Source organism: Mus caroli, unplaced genomic scaffold (assembly GCF_978045245.1).
Source record: "Mus caroli unplaced genomic scaffold, Mus_caroli_1 scaffold_9, whole genome shotgun sequence".
Lineage (NCBI taxonomy): Eukaryota > Metazoa > Chordata > Mammalia > Rodentia > Muridae > Mus > Mus caroli.
Genome location: NW_028227264.1, coordinates 31,043,566 through 31,068,946, shown reverse-complemented (window position 1 = coordinate 31,068,946; position 25,381 = coordinate 31,043,566). Strand labels below are relative to the sequence as shown.

The 25,381-nt window shown below is 35.6% G+C and overlaps 1 protein-coding gene across 14 annotated transcripts in view; it reads right to left on the bottom strand.

The window, feature by feature from the left end:
• Window positions 1-25,381, bottom strand: part of LOC115032149 (triadin-like) — a 280,731-nt gene that overhangs the window by 197,243 nt on the left and 58,107 nt on the right. For 10 of the 14 annotated variants that reach the window (XM_085842738.1, XM_085842726.1, XM_085842728.1 and 7 more), the window contains 6 exons: window positions 13,000-13,029; window positions 12,216-12,233; window positions 9,091-9,123; window positions 8,939-8,965; window positions 6,441-6,467; window positions 1,706-1,753 (listed from right to left, as the gene is read on the bottom strand). In XM_085842738.1, coding sequence (XP_085698864.1) covers window positions 1,706-1,753; window positions 6,441-6,467; window positions 8,939-8,965; window positions 9,091-9,123; window positions 12,216-12,233; window positions 13,000-13,029 — 183 coding nt within the window. The remainder of the gene's footprint in view (window positions 1-1,705; window positions 1,754-6,440; window positions 6,468-8,938; window positions 8,966-9,090; window positions 9,124-12,215; window positions 12,234-12,999; window positions 13,030-25,381) is intronic. The other 4 variants (XM_085842736.1, XM_085842734.1, XM_085842737.1 and 1 more) reach the window with 4 other exon arrangements.

Sequence of the window (25,381 nt, the reverse complement as noted above, 5' to 3'; positions counted from 1 at the left end):
CATCATTAATTACTCAAAGAGAATTGCCCATAATTAAATTACACAACAAAGCATCTACTGTTTTCTGGACAGAGTGTTAGTGTCAGTTTTAGTTACAGATATAAAGGCAGCATGTCTTCATCTTCCTTCTTGTTCTTAAATTTATCAGTAACTTGATCTTATTGACAGCATGTGAGGCCCAAATACCAATTTCCAGATTAACGACTTTACCTTATTGTCTATTAATACTTCCAGCCTATTCACAATACTATGACATCTCTTATTATTTATATCAACAAAAAAGTACCAAGCCATGCCAGCACCTGACTAATACAGATGCAGACACTCACAGACAACCATAAAACTGAGCCTGGGGACTCTAATGGAAGACCTAGGGGAAGTATTGAAGGAGATGAAGGGGATTGCAACCCACAAGAAGAACAATATCAACTAACCAGAGCTCCCAGAGCTCCTAGGGACAAAACCAACCAAAGAGTATACATGAACAGATCCATGGCTCCAGCTATACAAGTAGCAGAGGAGGCCTTATCTGGCAACAGAGGAAGGGGAGGCCCTTGGTCATGTGAAGGCTTGGTGTCCCAGCATAGGGGGATGTTAGAATGGAGAGGATGTGGGTGGGTGTGTGGGTAGAGGAGCAAGAGTGGGTGTGTGGGTAGAGAAGCAACCTCATAGAGGCAAAGGGGAAGGGGGATATGTTGGGAGTAATGTGGAGGGAAATATGGGAAGGGAGACAACATTTAAAATGTAAATAAATAAAATAATTAAAAAGAATATGATATAACATAAAGCTACTTTAATTTAGGCTTCTGTCAGTTATGGTGAAATTACATCAATTAAACATAATATGTACCTACATAGCACCATATAATCATACCAATATAAATTGGTACATACCGATTTATAAATATAAATCAACTAATAGTAATATATGGAACACATAATGAATGTGGTACATATGTTTATACATATAATGTTAGAAGGAACATGTAAATTAATGCCATGCATATTTTATTAGTTTAAAATTTTTACGTGTGTTTTATTTTTGTATGTATATAGTGTAATTTCTATAAATATATGTAATGTCATTTTAATGGAATGTGTGTGTAAGTGTGTGTGTGTGTGAATTTTTGTGGTCTTGAATGAATAATTAATGTAGACTTATTAAATATTCTTATGAGTTGATTTCAAGAACATTCTTAGAATTACTATTTTCTCTTGCAACTTCCCATTTTGCTTCTTGAAACACAACTTCCCTGTGTCAGCACCTCATGGAATATATTTCTTAGTCCTATAATATTTTCATAATAAATGAACATACTATGTGTTTCTTCTTGGCCAAATTTTAATTTATTCAATACTTAGTCTTTTAAACCTGTGTGTTGAATCCAAATTCCTTATGGATAAATTAAATCATACTGTACTTAAGCAGAATACTTATAAAATTTTTCAAAAACTGTATTTCAATTTAGATATAGTTAAAAACATTAATTTATAGATCTAGTAGGCTAAAACTGACTGCAATAATGAACTAACCACAAAACTTTGTTAATGTAGATGCAGTAATAATCATGCAAAGTTTGTTTTTGTGTCAGTAAAATAGCAAAATCAGCAAGCAGAGCTTCTCTAACTGCACTACGTAGACAGTAGTTAAAAGCTTCAGGATCAAGTTATAGTCATATCAGCTTTTTTTTTCAGCTGTGTTTACCCTTTTTTGTTGAGGCAGCAGCAATCTCTTCCTTGGCTTGTTCGGCTTCTGCAAATTCAGTTATTTAAAGAATAAGCAATGGCTATCAGAGTCTTCTGAACAATAGCATATAGTATTATAGTCAGACTACAATATATTTAACCAAAACAAAATGCACATAGTGCCTGAGACACACAGGGGGCGGGGGAGCAGAGATAGGAAAGAGAAAGAATAAAACATTTGTATCATGTTTTGCTTTTTAATAAATGAGCTCTAGGTAAAGTTCCTTCCATGGTATAACTCTATGATATCAAAATTGTATTCTTATGTATTCTTAGTGCCGATAAAAAGTGCCTTATTAAACAAAAATAGTTGTTAAAGTATTAGCATTTAATTACAGTGTGATTTACAAATTTTGGAGAAGACCTTATAAAGGCCTTCTATGTTCAGTTTTTAATTAGGTAGATGGTCAAGAATATTTGACTTAGGAAGCTGAGTGTGAGCAGTATTAAACATTAGTCATAATATTATTATTTTTTTAATTCCATTGCTTCTTTCAGAAATAATAACAATTTAAAAGGCAAAACCTTTGTTATGTGGGACACATTTTTGAATATCTAATAAAGAAAATAAGAAGGCTGCACTAAAGATAAAATATGGAATCTGAGCCTAGAACAAAGTATTTCATTTTGAAACAAAAATAGGTGAAGCTTTCTACAGTTTGTAGGGGGAAGAGAAAGCATTGATGAAGTAATAAATCTTTGTAATGTTTCTCTTCTCATTTTATAAACATTTCATTATTTGAGGTGATTTTTATTATCATATATTTATACTTTTAGTTTTATTAGCATAGGTGTATTACTACTACTTGTTATAGCATTTATTGACAAAGATCTTAATTTTAGCATAACAAAATACAGAATCTTTTTAAACTTACAGCTTAGATATTTTCTTAGAGGATTTTTCAACCTCTCCCTGTGTTTCAAGAAAAATGTCTTTGTACTTCTTTACGTATATATTTTAATGGACTTTTCTCATCTGGGGTGACAGCACTCCCTCTAAGAGCCAAAGACCCCCTAACATAAAGCTCCATACCAGACATGAGAAGTCTTGTTTTGAGTTGTTGGCCAGAGGGATCTATGTAAGCCCCTAAATATACAACCTATTGCTCATGTCATTGGCTACAGCCCAGAGGTGAAAGCTAAGTTACTACTGCAGAAGATGCTATGCACTTCAGAAACAGGGTCCAGAGTTCCCTGAGCTAAACTTTACCTGAATGCTCCCTCCATGCTCTAGATTCCATAGTACCAGAAAGCATCTGACAAGCTTCCAAGGAAGAGAAGCAATGAACTGTTCTATCTAGCTATGATGCCTGCAAATCATATCAATGATCATCATGGCCGAACAACTGTACAGATTGGACATAATACCCTTTCAACAAGAGGCATACCATGTCTGGTACTGGAAACCTAGCTAACTTTTCTTAGGAAGTCATGGTTACTGCAGAAGACTCTACAACTATTAATTTAGTAAACCAGAATAAGACCATATTCCTTGTTCTTTCAGAAATACTTCAGTGGTTTTCAAATAATATTCCATTCTCTTGCTGCTCTTTCAATGATAAATACCTAAAGTCAAAATTCCCTTACTTTTTCTTCAGCTCCTCATCTGGAGCTGCTCCAAAATAATTCTGAGGTACATTTTAATAGAGGAGGACACTGAAGTTACTAATGTTGGCTGAACATATGGAAATATGTGCAGGGCTAAAATCAGAGGATGAAAAAAAATGTTTGTTGGCATTTTAGGTGAATTGATATAGAAAAAAGTTCATTTTTTTTCTGGCCTAAGGTAAATATTTGGTAATAACTCAATTGACTGGAGGTTATTTGTAGATAGTGTAAACTATGTGATCTACACTCTAAGTTACTCAGTGTGGAAAGAATTAAAAACAGCAGCGTTTCCAAAGACCATCAGAGAACTGATGTGTGGTATAACCATTCACAATAAAATAGAGATGATGCCATCATATTTTTAGTAAGTAGTGTGAATATACTGTCCTTTTGAAGAACCACCATGGATAGTATTACATTTGTTACATAATCTATACTCTAAAATCCCAACTGTCTCGCCATCTTCCTATTTAGAGATAACTAGTCATACTATCAACCACAGCACCATTCTATCCCATGTTAAAAGTGACACATTGTGGGACCATGAAAGGCAGCCTGTTTTCTTTCTTTTTTTTTTTTTTTAAAGATTTATTTATTGATTATATGTAAGTACACTGTAGCTGTCTTCAGACACTCCAGAAGAGGGAGTCAGATCTCATTACGGATGGTTGTGAGCCACCATGTGGTTGCTGGGATTTGAACTCCGGACGTTCGGAAGAGCAGTCGGGTGCTCTTACCCACTGAGCCATCTCACCAGCCCCCAGCCTGTTTTCTTAACAAGCTAGGTTTAAACCCTGGAGAACCAGAAGATTAATGTGCAAGGGATGGAAGGAAGTTTGTCATATGCTCCCTGACACTAGGCTCCTGATATGAGGCCCCAGCTCCAAAGTTCTGTGGCTATCAGTCAAGTAGGTTGTCCAAACTCCACCCCCACAATTATCAGGCAACAGCCAGGTATGCTCCTCCAAATGGTTCTCTGGTAACAGCAAGCTGCTTGCCCCTTCCTTTCTCCCGTGCTCTCTTACCTCTTATTCTGTTGCTCCCTTGCTGTCTCTTTCTCCACCTTTCCTCCCCCAACCTCCATATTTCCACATGGCCATGGCTGCCCTCTACTTTTCTGCACTTCTTCCTTTCTCCGGCTTTCTACAATAAACCCCTGAAAATACTTGACTAGTGTTAATTTATCTGGATATCTGTCTTATATACCATTGTGGTTGAAAATAATAGAAACCATATTACAGGTAGTCAGGTAATACCTACAAATGCAAAATACAATATGGACAAGCTAGAGCATTTTCAAAACTAGCCATAGTATGCAACTTTCACCTTAGGTATTAATCTTTTAGTAGTTGATGGTCTATCTTAACTGTGTTAAATCTGTTATGTTTAATGATTTAAATATCAAAAGGCCAGTTACTAGATAAATATGTAACTTATGAAATATTCTAAATTAATTTTGTAGTGAAGATTAATGTTCATGTCAAGCTCAATGCTCTCAATTGCATAAAGGATTGAATACTACCTCTTTGAATTTTAAGTTGGATTTAAATAATTTGACAAGCTAGTCTAAAAGCTTACTGCAAAAGATGCTTATCTCTTCAAAACGTGATTGGACAGTGTTTCACAGATGGATATAATTCCAGGCTCTTTCCTTGTAGATGAATATTTTTATCTGTGTGTCATATTTCCTCATGAGAAATTTTAAATTTCAGAGTGATTTTCAATCTAAGGCTTTCTATGAGTGATGCAAAATTATCAGTTTCATTTTATACATTTTCTTGATTATGCATTTCTGTGGCTTAGCATACTAAACAATCTGTGTTACAAAGTTCCAGTTAGCCTTACATTCAACTTTTAAGTCCAGCTTTGTGTGAAAATATAAACAGAATTATAGGTAATGAATAACTTTTATTTTTTTAATTTTTATGTGTTTATATGTGAGGATGTGTAAGTATGTATGTATGTATGACTGTGTGTGTGTGTGTTTGTGCCTGTGCATGTGCATTTATGGATTTGTATACCCATTGATGGCAAAGAAGGATATTGGAAGCCCTGGAAATGGAGTTATAGGCAACTGTAAACTGTCGTGAGTATTGGAAACTGAACTCAAAAATTTAATTCTTGTAGAAGTGCAGCAAAGAGCAGCAAGTATTCTTATCTGATGAATTAGCTCTCTAGCCTTAACCTAAATTGCTCTTTAAAAAAAAATAATCTGTAGGTTTTTTAATGCCTTTGTGATAATCACAACTGCCATTTTCTATATTTAAATAATATCAAGCTAACTAATATTTTCTAATTATTCTGTGATATATCCATCAACAAAATACTGTTTCAAAATAAACCATCGAGCTCCTTTATGTATCATCACTAGGGTCAATATGCATGCATTAGTAACTCAAAACAGAAATACAAATGGTTTCTATAGTGTGTGCTGCTTGTTTTCTACTATTATTCTTATATGTAAAGCCTAAGAAAATTAGTTATAATGAAATGATGTTATTGACCTCAATATTTACTAATAAGTATATTTATAAATTACAGTATTGAAATAACAATTTTATCCAATAAAAAATAATAATCAAAAAATCAGCATTTTTCCCTAAGCATGAGAGCTGCCACTGTTAACTTTTCAGTTATCAGAAAAAATTAATCTGAGGACACACACATTAAAAAAGAATTGAAATTCTACAAAAAATTTTAATAAAGTTTTAGGATGTCTACATTTCATTAATAATGAAATTAAATAGTAGACAAAGCTACTATACTATTCATTGGGATCCTTAAATTATTAGAAAATGCATAAGACAATAAAACTATATTTAATTCTGTGGAAGAAAAAAGAGGAAGATAGGAATTACAAACTAAGTAACTCAAAACTCACAAATTTAAGCTCTCTAGACAAATTCTCATAAGAACAAGCAGACAAGACAGAAGTTATTTTGTATGTTTCTTCACTGTAACAATTCATCATATAGAAATGCAGACAAGTGGGATTCAAAAAACAGCATTAAGAAGGTCTACAGAAGAACTTGCAAGCAAGTAGGCCACTAAACCATGCTATTCTTATCAAGCGTTGTTCAACTTACTTGCTTTTCTGAGTTTTTCACTTGGACCTGCAATGACAAGAGAGAAACAGACCTTCGTTAATTAGTAGTCTACGTTCATTAAAAATAACTTTGAGGCCTTCTTGGTTGAAAGAAAGTATAATATTAGAAACTGAAGCAAATTATATCTGAGAGGAAAATGTAGCTTTGCAATTTTCTTTGCTATGCTCTAAAATAGATTTCACAGCCCACAGATTTGTCAGGAGAGTCCAACCATCTTTCATTTACAGGGTTTTCAATAGTTATCAAGTGGCCTGATTGCTGCCATGTTTAGAGCAGTGCATTTTCCAGAGTCTATAACAGTGCCCCAAAAGTATAAATTAAGTTGATAAATGATCCAATAACAACATCACTTTAAAAAATTTCTAAGTAGCTAGAGATGGTGGTGCACACCTTTAATCCAAGGCCTCATGAAGCAGAGGCAGGAGCATATCTGTGAGTTTGAGTCCAGCATGATCTACATAGTGAGCTACAGGATAGCCAGAGCTGCCTGGAAACAACTTGTGTCTAAAAACAAAGCAAAATAAAATGAAAATGTCCAAGTGTTATAAAACTGCTGTACTGTATTCAAACCTGAAGATGAACGTAACTCACAGTAATACTGATCTGCTAAACTCTTAAATTGCGCATATCAATACTTGTGTATAATTCTGCAGGTTTTCAATGACTTTCACTCTATTTTAGCTTTCCTCATATGTGTATAAATAGGAGTATGTGTTGAGTCACTCACTGTGGGAATGTACTTCTACATAAATAGGCTTCACTGTATATTGTAGACAAAATATTCCCTTTCTGAGTTGCAGTAGCTTGACCATTAATGTGAAATAATAAAACATACTATTATTTCATCTCTTAAATTGTATATCTGAAAATTATTCAGTTTTTAAAAACTTTATAACCAATTATTCATTTAATATTCTTCTCTTCAACTAGTAAACTTAACTTATAGATAGGCTATAATTTAGCCACACTTACTTGGCTATTGACATAATAGTAAATGAATGTTGTTTACTTTTAATTATAATTAAATGTGGTTGGAGCAGCTGGCAGACAATAATTGACACTACATCTGCCTGAATACTGCACACATGCACAGTCACTGTATGTATGCACAAGACTTAACACCTATACTACCTAAAGGTTAAAGCTTACAGCCTGTACAAACATGTACAGTCACATATTTTATGCACTTAGACACATTCACATATCCTACATATACATACATACACACACATTCACATATCCTATGTGTGTGTGTGTGTGTATGCAGAGAGAGACACATTCATATATCCTACACACACACACACACACACACACACACAAATGAAAGAGAGAGAGAGAGAGAGAGAGAGAGAGAGAGAGAGGAGAGACAGAGAGACAGAGACAGAAAAAGACAGAGACAAAGAGAGCACAGAAGCCTCAAAAACATTATTTGAGTAATTTTCACCAAGAAAAAAATTATAGGTGGTGTTTAATGCAAGATCAAATTTTCATTTGAAATAACTTACTTGATCTGATTAAATTTTAGAAACTTTATGAAAATGATTTTTTGTCTATATTAACTATACTCTTTTCTGTTGTTTTATTCGTCTGGTCTGTTGGTTCTAATTTCAGTTTTCTAATCTTAGGATATTGATATATTGAGAGCAACACCACAGAGCAACAAAAAATGTTATTAAGTAACATTATGACTAGGGAGAGAGAATCTTTGGAGTTTAATATTTTATATTTCAAAAGTAAAACAATGTGAGATGCATTTACAGAAAAAGTTTTATTCTTATATTATTTTGTTATCTTTAATTATAAATATATCTATCTATAAAACAGTGTCTCTAATGGTTGTTCCTGATCACCAGCTTCATATAGACACTAGAACCACTAAGGATACAAACCTTTGTGCATATCTGTGAGTCATGATCTAAGTCAGATGAGTGGAAATGGGACAACACACACTAGATGTGGTCATCCATGGGCTGTTGTACTGGACTGAGGAAAAGGAAAACCAGGCTAAAAACAGCTGTCATTACTTTTTCACAACTGACTGTGGATACAATGTAACTTACTACCTTAAGGTCCTTTGCCTTGAACTGTGAGATAAATAAACATTCTTCTCTAAGTTGCTTTTGTCTGGATGTATTTTCACCAACAGTGTTTCTCAGACACTGTATAAATAGATGCCAAATGATCTTACTAAGATGCAGATTTTTATTTAGTTGCTCTGGGATAGAACCAGATACATGCACTACTGATGTCTCAGAGGATCTGTTACTGCCAATTCATAGACACATGTTTAGCAATGAGGAGACAACACAACACTTGCTCTCCCTTTTCTCAAACTGTAGTGATATTGATTCTGGCAAGAGCTCAGAATACAGAGAGTGAAATGAAGAGATTTCCTGTCTTTTGTGGCATTATATTTATAAGCCCATATCATGTTTGCCTCCTGGGAAAATCAATTGATGTATACCAGTCTAACTCACCTGGATGTTCCTTTTTTGGTGTCTTTGCTGTGTGAAACAAAAAGAAAGCGGGGAGAGGGTGAATAAACAGTCTGTGACAACCATTAAAATTCAGTATTCAGATATGAATTAAATAACATAAAAATTTAAAAATAGAACATTAAAATTGTTACCTGGTTCTATGTGCTTTTCTTTCTTTTCCTGTTCTAAAACAGATTATCATTGTTAACATAACTATAATTTATGTTTTCTAAATAATTTGTTTTAATACAGACAAACATGCATTGTTGATGCTAGACCACAGCAACTCATGAGTGTCACAAAATGATGAACATCTCATCCTCAGGAGGGCCTTTTCTTCCTAGTTCAACGAGTGTGTTCTCTTAGCACAGCATTGAAATATTCTGAATATTAAGATTTTTTTTGGTGGGGGGGGCGAATAGAAACCAGAAATATAATGTAAATCCCTTAAGGGAGGAAAACTTCAAGCTTGCCTTTATTTTATAATAACTTCAATGATAGTTTGGATAAAAAATAAGCACAAAATATAATTACTATAGTTGCCTTAAAATAAGTTACAAAAAGTTGAATCTGGATGCATTTTATGTGTAATTCCTCTCCCAATCCTTTTCTTGGGGATTTATTTAGTGACAATAAGGACTTTGATGGTAATATTTAAGTGCTAAGATAGAGTAAGGAGGCAGGCAGGAACAAGCAAAGACATTGCAGAATATATGTTATACTAGAATCCTCTTTAGGTGGTAATTCCTTCAGAAACTCCCTTATCCACATTAAGAGAAAAAGGAATGATTCTTTTCGCAAGATAATTTGTCACATAAATAAGTACTATTTTTATAGGAAGTGCTGGCAATAATTTGATAGCTTTATGTTATTTTTATGTTCCAATTCTTATTTTGACTTGACAACTTGTCAATTTAATCACAGGAATAAAATTGAGCAGTAATGATAAATAGTACCAGTGAAGTAAAAAGCAAGGGAAAGATTTAATATTTTATGTAGTGAATGCAATCAGATGTTAGGAAGATGTTTACATTGAAAGAACTCCATATACCAGATTTTAGGATGAAAGAGTGTCACAGATTCTTCTCTGGCCAATGCATCAAACTCTCCTAGAACAATTTTGTTTTTCAAGCATGTACTGATATGTATATTTTAGGCAACATATTCTCCTCTGACATAGTTGCTAGCAGGGAGATAAATAAACAAATAGATCGAACATATGTTAAAAGGCAAAAATAAAAGTGTGTTGCTTAGCTAAAGTTAAACATCCTAAATGTATTCCTAAAAGTGTTGAACAATTGTGAAGTTTATTCTATTTTATTTATTTCATCTTAACAATATTTGCAATGAGTCTGTAATTCTTGTAGGGAGAAGGAATATGAGCATGTCAAAATATTTGTAGATTACAATAATAATAATAATAAGGAATAGTCTGGAATACAAGAGCCATTGATTGTTTTCTAAAAGCTGAGCACTGATTAGATCACAACACTAAATATACTAAATTTATATATACAGATAATAGCATTTCTCAAATCTTTAGTTGCCTCTATGTTCATGCTAGTATAATGTTTTATGGTGTGGTTTCTGTCTCTGTGTCAGATATCATACCAGCTGTACACACTTATCAATCCAGGCATGAAGTAATGTATACTGCTCTATAGATACATTGCTCCCTATTTCTGGTTTGTAGCATAATTGGACATTTCTTTCCATGGGCTATTTTAGAGCAGTTTTATAATAGGATGTTTCAATGTTGTAACAACGAAAATATGTATATTTTTAAGCTGACATGTATTTTAAAGCAGAAGTTTTGAATGCCATTGGAGTCATTCATCTATCGTCCTAGAAGTGTGCTAATTTCAATGACTGTTAAATTGTCTCTTAAGCATGCTAGCTATACTTTTACAAAAACAGAGACTTAGAGGCATATAGTGTTACTCAACTGTTTGGCAAGCAATATCAATAGTGTGCTGTATAATTGTAGATGGTCCTTAAAAATGGATCTCTAGCAGTTTTATTGCAATTAGCTTATAATTTATGGAAATTGAATATTAATATACCAAAATATTTGTAGGTTACAAGTCCTAGGTAAAAGAATAAGGCCTAGAGGGAATATTAAGTCCTAGGTAACTGTTACCTGGCTAGCCTGCCATTATAAGGAAACTTTCTCACATTTTGTTTATGTTGTTACCAAAATGCTTTCTGATGGCCAAGTTGATTACTTATTATGTTATGTGCCCCGGAAATAATAAGCTCAGCTCCAAAGCAACCACCCAGTAGCACTTCCTGCATCTGTGTATTAGCTTTTTATGATATTTGCTTTCACAAGTTGCCCCTGGGATGGACCCCAACATCAAAGAGCACCTGCTTCAATGTAAGAAACTATTTTGTATAAGACTTCAATTTTGAGTTATTGTCAAGTAAAGTTTAAGCTCCCAAGACCTCCCTAGGAGCTGACATCCTATTTGGAAGAAAGAGACATGTATGTAGGTAACTTACATCATGGCTTGCAAGTTACTACATGAATATTAGGCAAGACAAGTCCCATCCTCATAGACAAGTTAAGACATGAGTATTAGACAAGGCAAGTCCTTTGCCACAGTTGAACATCCCAACCAATAGCAAGAGAATAAAAACATATTCTTAAGGAAATTCCCTATCCATAAATTCTGATTGGTAGAATAACTTGACACAGATATCTGTGGATTTTAGGCTTAAAAACCCTGTAAGATCTTAACTCAATGTCACAATTCAGTTCCTGAATCTGGATTGTGGTCCTGATCAGTCCTGGGGCATATGTTCAACAAACTTCCCCAGTCTGACTGAGATGTGTGATCATGTGGTCTGTGAGATAATTCCTGGACCTCAACAATGAGATAATAGGAAAGAGTCTGGAAATCAATACTTAGTGTTTTCTAAGAATGGAGAAGTAACTAGATGTCACCACTAAAGTTACACAAACATTACATTATGGCATCAATAGAATGCAGGTATGGTAAAAAATTCGAGGTTTTATTAGCTACTTCTATGAGTCAAATGGGTGTGAGAATGCTTGCTATGGTTTATATGCTACTCTGATCTACAGTTTACACATTCTCATGGATGCAGAAAAATCAATAAATAACATACCCCCCCTAAAATATTCAAAGCAAGACACAAACAAAGTCCACATGTATTAAACACTGAAATTTGAAATTTAATTACACCAGCTGGTCAATTCTATATAGTGGAGGCAAGTTTGCACAAACTTTAGACTTTGCATGCATTTCCTTACTTTTTCCCTTGGGTTGTTCTGTTGAAAAAAAAGGATTTTGAGATACATTTACTACACAACAAAGGATAGAGTGGAGTCTCCCGCAACCTTCCTCCCCATGAGTTCTTTTGAATTTCACAGTGTGTCCTGCTTTGAGATATCACTAATTATCCCATGTATTGACAGAAACATTATTCAACAATGAAAAGGTCTAGAATTATAGTGCTTAATAAACTGAGCTATTTATATCTGGTAGTCTTAGTGTTCATGAATAAATACCTTCTACATGTATAAGTTCAGAAAACAGAGGGTAACTTGCCAAATGGGTAATGATTGAAATCAAGACAAAAAAGGTATATTTCAACTACTAACTGAGTTGCTATGTTAATAAGAAAACAAAGTAACTAAATTTATGTATTTGATATGTAATAATGTTCAGTGTCTCATAAAATAATCATATTTTTGAAATAATTAAAAAGGTTCATGATAGATGAATATTGCAATATATCATAGCTTGATGTCATTATTATTAGTAGTATTGTTTTGTGTTGGCTAGAATGTGAGAAAACATGATTGACAAGTATGCTTGTCCCTGAACTAAAGCACTCCCCTCTCTTTCTTTCTATCTCCTCTCTCACTCCCTTGTTCTTGCTCTTTTTCTTTTTTTCCTCTTTTCAATTCCATATAAAGATTTTTCTTCTAGCTGAATCATTAAGGGGTAAAAATTCAACTTAAGGGCTCATTAAGTACCAAGTACTAGACATCCCTAACCCCCAAAAGAAAATATTTCAAGTATTTCTTTTACCTTCTGGAGGTTTTCTCATTTTCTTTGATTCTGAAAATTCAGAGATAAATTATTGATAATGTAAATATAACTAAATTAACAACTGAACAATTAACAAGATTTTATAACCTCAAAATATTTTAAATATTTTTAAAACTAAACTAAATATACAAGTTACTATATATATATATACATAATATATATATATGTTCATAATATATGCCTATACAATTACTGAGTTTTGAACACAATTATTTTAGAATTTTGAACCTTAGTTAACATTTTTGTTTAAAGTATCTTGTTATTTTCTTTATTTTAACTATATATTTAAACTATATTTAAAATTTTTTTCTTACTGAACTTAAAAACATAATAATAAGCAACATTATTTATTTAAAAGGGGTGACAACATTGTTTTCTGTATGATGCTTATTTGCATGAAAACCTAGAATAGTAGACTGTCACAATCTTAGGACTTTGTGTGGTCTATGATGGTATCATAACTTTGTTCCAATGGCAAAGCCAGGGAATAGATATAATTGAAGGATGACAATATACTTTTATCTTTTTATGAAAGGAACTTAGATGGTTCATTCTATCTAAAGGACAGCCAATGCTGTTAACAATTTAGTATATTTTATAGGAATGTGAGTTAGAAATACATTTAAAAAGGCAACAAAAGAAAGAACCTACATCATAAAAATAACTTTCCTTTTAATACATAAATTTCTAGAAATCCAAAGAGAAAAAAGGAAGCATGAATTCACAAATGACTATGTGAGAAGATGCTCCTGTTATGACAGTGGATTTAAAGTTCAGATTGTGGATATACTAAAACAGTAAGAGGAGGTGGTTGAAGACTTGTGCTAAATTTGCATAACAGAAAAGGTACAGATTGTCTAGATAACTCAGTGCTGTTCTGAGGAAGGTAAAAAATCATACAGTATGGAATCATTGCTACTTTTTAATCTATCTTCCTTCTTAGTTCTGTGTATGAACGATGCATTATATTAAGAACAAATGATATTAAGATGATAACATGAATAGAAAGTATAAGTCTTTTGAAAGAAATAAAGTATTTTAGAAATAAACTGTAGAAAATGACATGTGCTTTCACCAAGATTACCAAGTATATTTGCTTTATTGAATGAATTGTTGTGGTAAAATATACTTAAACTATTATTTGGTTAAATGCAATAGATGAAAATACTTACACATGATAGCTATCTATGAAGCTAAAGTTTTATTGAAAGACCTCAGACTGACCTCAAAGGTTGGTGATCAGAGTTAGCTATTAATATTAATACTATTAAAACTCCTTATGTTTTCCTGTTATTCTTTTCTGTTGTCAGCTTAAAATACTGCCAAGGTTTATTTGGCAATCCTTCATCACTAAAGATCAGCATGGTTGACCATGTTCTTAAGAACACTGAGGCTCGCCGGGCGTGGTGGCGCACGCCTTTAATCCCAGCACTCGGGAGGCAGAGGCAGGCAGATTTCTGAGTTCGAGGCCAGCCTGGTCTACAAAGTGAGTTCCAGGACAGCCAGGGCTATACAGAGAAACCCTGTCTCGAAAAAAAAAAAAAATAAAAGAACACTGAGGCTCTAGCCCCTGTGGTTTACAGTGATATTTTGCACTGTTTGCTCCATTACTCATCATCTTTAGTATTTGGTATGCTGCCTAACATTTGTACTTAGGCCAGAAGTACATGAAACACCCACATATTAAAAAATATTAATATTAATATTAATTGTGGTATTATATCAACATTGGTCATGAAGTATTCCTCTTCTTGCCTAATTTACATATCGCTTCACTTATGGCTCCAAACATTTCACCTTTGTTCAGAAAGATTCTTCTTGAAGTATTACTTGTTGTGTGGCAGAAATGGAGGATTCTCAGATGCATTCAAGCCTACATGAAATAGTTCTGGTAAGCATTGAATATCATTTGGCTAGCCCCTAGTGGAGTTCTGTACTTCAGAAGATAAAAAGTGATTATTAAAATTCTGATCTCAAGAATTTCACTAATTTGAGCCAAGTTTAAATGTTGACATTAATCCTGACTTGCTATTACAGCACAAGTAGCAGCTAGTGGTTACACATACGCTTCAGCTGACATAGCACTTGGTAATGACTTCTCATAACAAAAACCCAGGATCGTGAAAACTATTCTTTTTTTTTTTTTTTTTTTTTTTTTGGTTTTTTGAGACAGGGTTTCTCTGTATAGCTCTGGCTGTCCTGGAACTCACTTTGTAGACCAGGCTGGCCTCTGAGTGAAAACTATTCTTAATAAGTAGGATACCCAGTAGTACCTCTAAAACAGCATCATGAAAGGATTGTGAGGAGCTGGTGTGAGACCATTGTCCCAAACAATACTTCATCTCTCCTGTGTGACTGTGAAGACAGTTTTTCACCTCCATCAGAGTCACCTAGCCATGGATCCTAGGAACACAGCCTTAACTCACAAAATCATGTTACCTTAGTGTGGAAGTAGTTATTTGGACATATTTCTAAATTGTTTTTGACATTAATGTTTCACCTGGTTTGTTTTGGGATAAGAGAAAAACAGGAGGCAGGCACCCTTGGCTAGTTTTATTTTTTATGTCTACTAAGGCAATACATTGTCTCAGTCTCAATGGACTTCCCATGCCTGACTCCTGAAGTTTTCAGACTTTAGTCTTGGGCTTATCATGATCACTTGTGTGTCTGATAGCAAATACAAAAAGCAAGTGTGAATGTGAATTCGAAAAGTTTAGTTTCAGGTTAAGATTGGTAGAGTATATTCTGTAGTAATGCTATAGTCATTCAGTATTATATACAGCTAATGATTTAAACTTTTTAATTAACATGGCTTAATACTTTATAATGAATAAGAACTATAGGCAGGATATATATTCCTGTTCAAAAATTTTCACTTCAGGATACTTTTAAATTCCTAACAACCATTAAAGACCACAATCAGCTTTTATTTATGTTTTAATTAATATTTGTAACCTTAAAAAGTAAAGCTGAGAAAATATCAAAAATGGTTATGACTTATTACAAGTAATAGATTAAAATGAATATTACAATTATACGTTATAACATATTTAATTCTTTTGAAAAAATTGTGAAATGAATGAATTTGTTTCTGGAAATCTTGTTAATCTATAGCCTAATTAAAATACATTTGATTGTATATTTGCACAGGTATTTAGTCTGCTGCAAAGTCAGGCATATTTTAACCACTGGAAAATTCCAGTAAAATTCACATAAGAAAGAGAAAGAAGAACACAAAAATTCCAGTAAAATTTACATAAGAGAAAGAAGAACACAAAAATGCACACACACACATATTTACACACATATATAGTATGTATATGTTTATATATATGTAAATGTATACATAAATGCACACACATATATGCACACATGTGCACATGTGTGCATATACATGCACACACACACACACACACACACACACACACACACCCACCAGTTTTTGTCCAGGGGCCTATACAAAAGGACTCAGACATTTTCTGAAGTCACTCTGCTACATTCTTTGTTGAGTTTTAGAAGTCATCATGCTAGTTGATCTGAGAAGTCAGATGGAAATACATGAAATCATAGCAGCCATGTAGGCAGCAAGAGCATTTCTGGAGCCTGTACTTAAGACTATAGTTTTAATTTCTTTAGGAAGAATGAAGTCGAGTCTGCTGAGGTGAGAGTATGGACTTCAGAGGGTGACAGCTTCTGGGTCAGATATCTGTGCACCTTCAATGCAAGTGGAGAGCTTGCCTGTAGAGAGTACTCTGACCACTGAAACTCAGGAGAGAGCTAGTCACCCAGGTCTGCTGATAGAAGCTAACAGAATCACAGGAGGGAAAATCTCTAACCAGAGACAACTATAACAACTGACTCCAGAGTTTACCTGATGGCAAAAGGCAGACATAAGAATCTTACTAACAGAAACCAAGACCAATCACCATCATCAGAACATAGCACTCCCACCTCAGCCAGTCATGGGTACCCCAACACACTCGAAAAGCTAGACCCGGATTTAAAGGCATATCTCATGATGATGGTAGAGGACATCAAGGAGGACTTTAATAACTCACTTAAAGAAATACAGGAGAACGCTTCTAAAGAGTTACAAGTCCTTAAAGAAAAACAGGAAAACACATCCAATCAGGTGATGGAAATGAACAAAACCATACTAAACCTAAAAAGGGAAGTGGACACAATAAAGAAAACCCAAAGTGAGGCAATCCTGGAGATAGAAACCCTAGGAAAGAAATCTGGAAACATAGATGATAGCATCAGTAATAGAATTCAAGAGATGGAAGAGAGAATCTCAGGTGCAGAAGATTCCATAGAGAACATCAGCACAACAATCAAAGAAAATGCAAAATGCAAAAAGATCTTAGCTTGAAACATCCAGGAAATCCAGGACACAATGAGAAGACCAAACCTATGGATAATAGGAGTAGATGAGAAAGAAGATTTTCAACTCAAAGGGCCAGCAAATATCATCAACAAAATTATAGAAAAAATCTTTCCAAACCTAAAGAAAGACATGAACATGAACATACAAGAAGCCTACAGACCTCCAAATAGAATGGACCAGAAAAGAAATTCCTCCTGACACATAACAATCAAAACAACAAATGCACTAAATAAAGACAGAATAGTAAAAGCAGTAAGGGGAAAAGGTCAAGTAACATATAAAGCAGGCCTATCAGAATTACACCAGATTTTTTACCAAAGACTATGAAAGCCAGAAGATCCTGAACAGATGTTATACAGACACTAAGAGAACACAAATGCCAGCCCAGGCCACTATACCCAGACAAACTTGCAATTACCATAGATGGAGAAACCAAACTATTCCACCACAAAACCAAATTTGCACAATATCTTTCCACAAATCCAGCCCTTCAAAGAATAATAACAGATAAAAACCAATACAAGGACGGAAACCACTTCCTAGAAAAAAAAAGAAAGTAATCCTTCAACTAACCTAAAAAAAGACAGCCACAAAAACCGAATGCCAAATTTAACAACAAAAATAACAGGAAGCAACAATTACTTTTCCTTAATATCTCTTAATATCAATGTACTCAACGCCCCAATAAAAAGATATAGACTAAAAGACATGCTACACAAACAGGATCCAACATTCTGCTGCTTACAGGAAACCCATCTCAGGGAAAAAGACAGACACTACCTCAGAATGAAAGGCTGGAAAACAATTTTCCAAGCAAATGGTCTGAATAAATAAGCTGGAGTAGCCATTCTAATATCTAATAAAATCGACTTCCAACCCAAAGTCATCAAAAAAGACAAGGAGGGGCACTTCATACTCATCAAAGATAAAATCTTCTAAAAGAAACTCTCAATTCTGAATACCTCTACTACAAATACTAGGGCAGCCACATTCATTAAAGAAACTTTTGTAAAGTTCAAAGCACACATTGCACCTCACACAATAATAGTGGGAGACTTCAAAACACCACTTTCATCAATGGACAGATGGTGGAAACAGGAACTAAACAGGGACACAGTGAAGCTAACAGAAGTTATGAAACAAATGGATCTGGCAGATATCTACAGAACATTTTATCCTAAAACAAAAGAATATACCTTCTTCTCAGCACCTCATGGTACCTTCTCCAAAATTGTCCATATAATTGGTCACAAAACAGGCCTCAACAGATACAAAAATATTGAAATTGTCCCATGCATCCTATTAGATCACCATGGACTAAGGCTGATCTTCAATAACAAAATAAATAATAGAAAGCCAACATTCACATGGAAACTAAACAACACTCTCCTCAATGATACCTTGGTCAAGGAAGGAATAAAGAAAGAAATTAAAGATGTTTTAGAGTTTAATGAAAATGAAGCCACGATTTGACTCAGTGTTAGGGTTTCAGTTTCCAGAAGAAGCAGGGTAATCTAAATACTTTAGAACTAAGATAGAGACAAGCCTCTTCCGGTCAGACCAGCACCAGGGTAGCTAGGGCGCAGGGTCTGCTGACACTGGACAGCTACCCACGACACCCGCCACAGGATTTTGAGACTTCTGGTGAGTGGAACACAGCTTCTGCTCCAGTCTAATCATGCGGGACCTGAGACTGCTTTGGTTGGGGAGGCAGAAATCCGGCCTGAGTAGGGCCACAAGCCTCTTCCGGTCTGAACAGCACCTGGGTAGCTAGAGCACAGGGTCTGCTGACACCCGCCAGCTACCCACGACACCCACCACAGGATTTTGAGACTTCTGGTGAGTGGAACACAGAGTCTGCTCCAATCTTTAAACAGTGACAACAATAACAACTAATCCCAGAGATTACCAGATAGCTAAAGGTAAACGTAAGAATCTTACTAACAGAAACCAAGACCACTCACCATCATCAGAACCCAGCACTCCAACCTCGCCCAGTCTAGGGCACCCCAACACACCGAAAAAGCTAGACCCGGTTCTAAAAGCATATCTCACGATGATGGTAGAGGACATCAAGAAGGACTTTAATAACACACTTAAAGAAATAAAAAAGAACACTGGTAAACAGGTAGAAGACATTAAAGAGGAAGCACAAAAATCCCTTAAAGAATTGCAGGAGAACACTGCTAAACAGGTAGAAGACATTAAAGAGGAAGTACAAAAATCCCTTAAAGAATTGCAGGAGAACACTGCTAAACAGGTAGAAGACATTAAAGAGGAAGCACAAAAATCCATTAAAGAATTGCAGGAAAACCAGACCAAACAGGTGATGGAATTGAATAAAACCATCCAAGACCTAAAAAGGGAAGTAGAAACAATGAAGAAAACCCAAATTGAGGCAACACTGGAGATAGAAACACTAGGAAAGAAATCTGGAACCATAGATACGAGCATCAGCAACAGAATACAAGAGATGGAAGAGAGAATATCAGGTGCAGAAGACTCCATAGACAACATCGGCACGACAATCAAAGAAAATACAAAATCCAAAAAGATCCTAACTCAAAATATCCAGGAAATCCAGGACAAAATGAGAAGACCAAACCTACGGATAATAGGAGTAGATGAGAATGAAGATTTTCAACTCAAAGGACCAGCAAATATATTCAACAAAATTATAGAAGAAAACTTCCCAAACCTAAAGAAAGAGATGCCCATGAACATACTAGAAGCTTACAGAACTCCAAATAGACTGGACCAGAAAAGAAATTTCTTCCGACACATAATAATCAGAACAACAAATGCACTAAATAAAGATAGAATACTAAAAGCAGTAAGGGAAAAAGGTCAAGTAACATATAAAGGCAAGCCTATCAGAATTACACCGGATTTTTCACCAGTGACTATGAAAGCCAGAGGGCCTGGACAGATGTTATACAGAAACTAAGAGAACACAATTTCCAGCCCAGGCTACTATACCCAGCCAAACTCTCAACTACCATAGATGGAGAAACCAAAGTATTCCACGATAAAACCAAATTCACACATTATCTTTCCACGAATCCAGCACTTCAAAGGATATTAACAGAAAAAAAACAATACAAGGACGGAAACCACGTCATAGAAAAAGCAAGAAGGTAATCCCTCAACAAACCTAAAAGAAGACAGCCACAAAAACAGAACACCAACTATAACAACAAAAATAAAAGGAAGCAACAATTACTTCTCCCTAATATCTCTTTTTTTTTTTTTTTTTTTTTTTTTTTTTTTTTTTTTTTTTTTTTTTTTTTGGTTTTTCAAGACAGGGTTTCTCTGTGTAGCCCTGGCTGTCCTGGCACTCACTTTGTAGACCAGGCTGGCCTCGAACTCAGAAATCCGCCTGCCTCTGCCTCCCAAGTGCTGGGATTAAAGGCGTGCGCCACCACGCCCGGCCCCTAATATCTCTTAATATCAATGGACTCAACTCCCCAATAAAAAGACATAGACAGGCTGGCTACAGAAACAGGACCCAACATTTTGCTGCTTACAGGAAACTCATCTCAGAGAAAAAGATAGACACTATCTCAGAATGAAAGGCTGGAAAACAATTTTCCAAGCAAATGGTAGGAAGAAAAAAGCTGGAGTAGCCATTATAATATCTGATAAGATTGACTTCCAACCCAAAGTCATCAAAAAAGACAAGGAAGGGCACTTCATTCTCATCAAAGGTAAAATCCTCCAAGAGGAACTATCAATTCTGAATATCTATGCGCCAAATACAAGGGCAGCCTCATTCATTAAAGATACTTTAGTAAAGCTCAAAGCACACATTGCACCTCACACAATAATAGTGGGAGACTTCAACACACCACTTTCACCAATGGACAGATCATGGAAACAGAAACTAAACAGGGACACAGTGAAACTAACAGAGGTTATGAAACAAATGGATCTGACAGATATCTACAGAACATTTTATACTAAAACGAAAGCATATACCTTCTTCTCAGCACCTCACGGTACCTTCTCCAAAATTGACCACATAATTGGTCACAAAACAGGCCTCAATATATACAAAAATATTGAAATTGTCCCATGCACCCTATCAGATCACCATGGACTAAGTCTGATCTTCAATAACAAAATAAATAATAGAAAGCCAACACACACGTGGAACATAAACAACACTCTTCTCAATGATACCTTGGTCAAGGAAGGAATAAAGAAAGAAATTAAGGACTTTCTGGAGTTTAATGAAAATGAAGCCACAACATATCCAAACTTATGGGACAAACTGAAAGCATTTCTAAGAGGAAAATTCATAGCTCTGAGTGCCTCAAAAAAGAAACTAGAGAGAGCACACATTGGCAGCTTGACAACACACCTAAAAGCTCTAGAACGAAAGGAAGCAAATTCACCCAAGAGGAGTAGATGGCAAGAAATAATCAAACTCAGGGGTGAAATCAACAAAGTGGAAACAAGAAGAACAATTCAAAGAATCAACCAATCGAGGAGCTGGTTCTTTGAGAAAATCAACAAGATAGATAAACCCTTAGCCAGACTCACTAGAGGGCATAGGGAAAGTACTCTAATTAACAAAATCGGAAATGAAAAGGGAGACATAACAACAGACCCTGAAGAAATCCAAAACACCATCAGATCATTCTACAAAAGGCTATACTCAACAAAACTGGAGATCCTGGATGAAATGGACAAGTTTCTAGACAGATACCAGGTACCAAAGTTAAATCAAGATCAGGTTAATGATCTAAACAGTCCCATATCCCCTAAAGAAATAGAAGCAGTCATTAATAGTCTCCCAACCAAGAAAAGCCCAGGACCAGATGGGTTTAGTGCAGAGTTCTATCAAACCTTCAAAGAAGAACTAATCCCAGTTCTTCACAAACTATTCCACAAAATAGAATCAGAAGGTACTCTACCCAACTCATTCTATGAAGCCACAATTACTCTGATACCTAAACCACATAAAGACCCAACAAAAATAGAGAACTTCAGACCAATTTCCCTTATGAATATTGATGCAAAAATCCTCAATAAAGTTCTCGCTAACCGAATTCAAGAACACATCAAAACAATCATCCATCCTGACCAAGTAGGATTCATCCCAGGGATGCAAGGATGGTTCAATATACGAAAATCCATCAATGTAATCCATTATATAAACAAACTCAAAGACAAAAACCACATGATCATCTCATTAGGTGCTGAAAAATCATTTGACAAAATCCAACACCCAACACCCAAAATTAACTCAAGCAAGTCAATGGCCTTTCTGTACACAAAGGATAAACAAGCAGAGAAGGAAATTAGGGAAACAACACCCTTCTCAATAGTCACAAACAATATAAAATACCTTGGCGTGACTCTAACTAAGGAAGTGAAAGATCTGTATGACAAGAACTTCAAGTCCCTGAAGAAAGAAATTAAAGATATCAGAAGATGGAAAAACCTCCCATGCTCATGGATTGGCAGGATCAACATTGTAAAAATGGCTATCTTGCCAAAAGCAATCTACAGATTCAATGCAATCCCCATCAAAATTCCAACTCAATTCTTCAACGAATTGGAAAGGGCAATCTGCAAATTCATCTGGAACAACAAAAAACCTAGGATAGCAAAAACTCTTATCAAGGATAAAAGAACCTCTGGAGGAATCACCATGCCTGACCTAAAGCTGTACTACAGAGCAATTGTGATAAAAACTGCATGGTACTGGTATAACGACACACAAGTAGACCAATGGAACAGAATTGAAGACCCTGAGATCAACCCACATACCTATGGTCACTTGATCTTTGACAAGGGAGCAAAAACCTTCCAGTGGAAAAAAGACAGCATTTTCAACAAATGGTGCTGGCACAACTGGCAGTTATCCTGTAGAAGAATGCGAATTGATCCATTTCTATCTCCTTGCACCAAGGTCTAATCTAAGTGGATTAAGGAACTCCACATAAAACCAGAGATACTGAAACTTATAGAGGAGAAAGTAGGGAAAAGCCTCGAAGATATGGGTACAGGGGAAAAATTCCTGAATAGAACAGCAAAGGCTTGCGCTGTAAGATCGAGAATCGATAAATGGGACCTCATAAAGTTGCAAAGCTTCTTTAAGGCAAAAGACACCGTCAATAAGACAAAAAGACTACCAACAGATTGGGAAAGGATCTTTACCTATCCTAAATCAGATAGGGGACTAATATCCAATATATATAAGGAACTCAAGAAGGTGGACTCCAGAAAATCAAATAACCCCATTAAAAACTGGGGCTCAGAACTGAACAAAGAATTCTCACCTGAGGAATACCGAATGGCAGAGAAGCACCTGAAAAAATGTTCAACATCCTTAATCATCAGGGAAATGCAAATCAAAACAACCCTGAGATTCCACCTCACACCAGTCAGAATGGCTAAGATCAAAAATTCAGGTGACAGCAGATGCTGGCGAGGATGTGGAGAAAGAGGAACACTCCTTCATTGTTGGTGGGATTGCAAGCTGGTACAACCACTCTGGAAATCAGTTTGGTGGTTCCTCAGAAAATTGGACATAATACTACCAGAGGATCCAGCAATACCTCTCCTGGGCATATATCCAGAAGATGTTCCAACTGGTAAGAAGGACACATGCTCCTCTATGTTCATAGCAGCCTTATTTATAATAGCCAGAAGCTGGAAAGAACCCAGATGTCCCTCAACATAGGAATGGATACAGAAAATGTGGTACATTTACACAATGGAGTACTACTCAGCTATTAAAAGGAATAAATTTATGAAATTCCTAGGCAAGTGGATGGATCTGGAGGGCATCATTCTGAGTGAGGTAACATATTCACAAAGGAACTCACACAATATGTACTCACTGATAAGTGGATATTAGCCCAAAAACTTAGGATAACCAAGATATAAGATACAATTAGTTAAACGCATGAAACTCAAGAAGAACAAAGACCAAAGTGTGGACACTGTGCCCCTTCTTGGAAGTGGGAACAAAACACCCATGGAAAGAGTTACAGAGATAAAGTTTGGAGCTGTGAAGAATGGATGGACCATCTAAAGACTGCCATATCCAGGGATCCATCCCATAATCACCTTCCAAACGCTGACACCATTGCATACACTAGCAAGATTTTGCTGAAAGGACCCAGATATAGCGTCTCTTGTGAGACAATGCCAGGGCCTAGCAAACACAGAAGTGGATGCTCACAGTCAGCTATTGGATGGATCACAGGGCCCCCAATGGAGGAGCTAGAGAAAGTACCCAAGGAGCTAAAGGGAACTGAACCCCATAGGTGGATCAGTATTATGAACTAACCAGTACCCCAGAGCTCTTGTCTCTAGCTGCATTTGTATCAAAAGATGGCCTAGTAGGCCATCACTGGAAAGAGAGGCCCATTGGACTTGCCAACTTTATATGCCCCAGTACAGGGGAATGCCAGGGCCAAGGGGTAGGGGTGGGTGGGTGGGGGACTGGGGGGAGGAAGTGTATTGGGGACTTTTTGGATAGCATTGGAAATGTAATTGAGGAAATTACCTAATTAAAAAAAAAGAAAGAAAGAAAGAAAATGAAGCCACAACATACCCAAACTTATGGGACACAATGAAAGCCTTTCTAAGAGGAAAACTCATAGCTCTTAGTGCCTCCAGAAAGAAACTAGGGAGAGGACACACTAGGAGCTTGACAAAACACCTACAAGTTCAGGAACAAAAGGAAGCAAATTCATCCAAGAGGAGTAGACAGCAGGAAGTAATCAAACTCAGGGGTGAAATCAACCAAGTAGATACAAGAAGAACTATTCAAAGAATCAACCAAACCAGGAGCTGTTTCTTTGAGAAAATCAACACGAAAGATAAACCCTTAGCCAGACTCACTAGAGGACACAGGGACAGAATCCTAGTTAACAAAATCAGAACTGAAAAGGGAGACATAACAACAGATCCTGAAAAACTCCAAATCACCATCAGATCCTTCTAAGAAAGGCT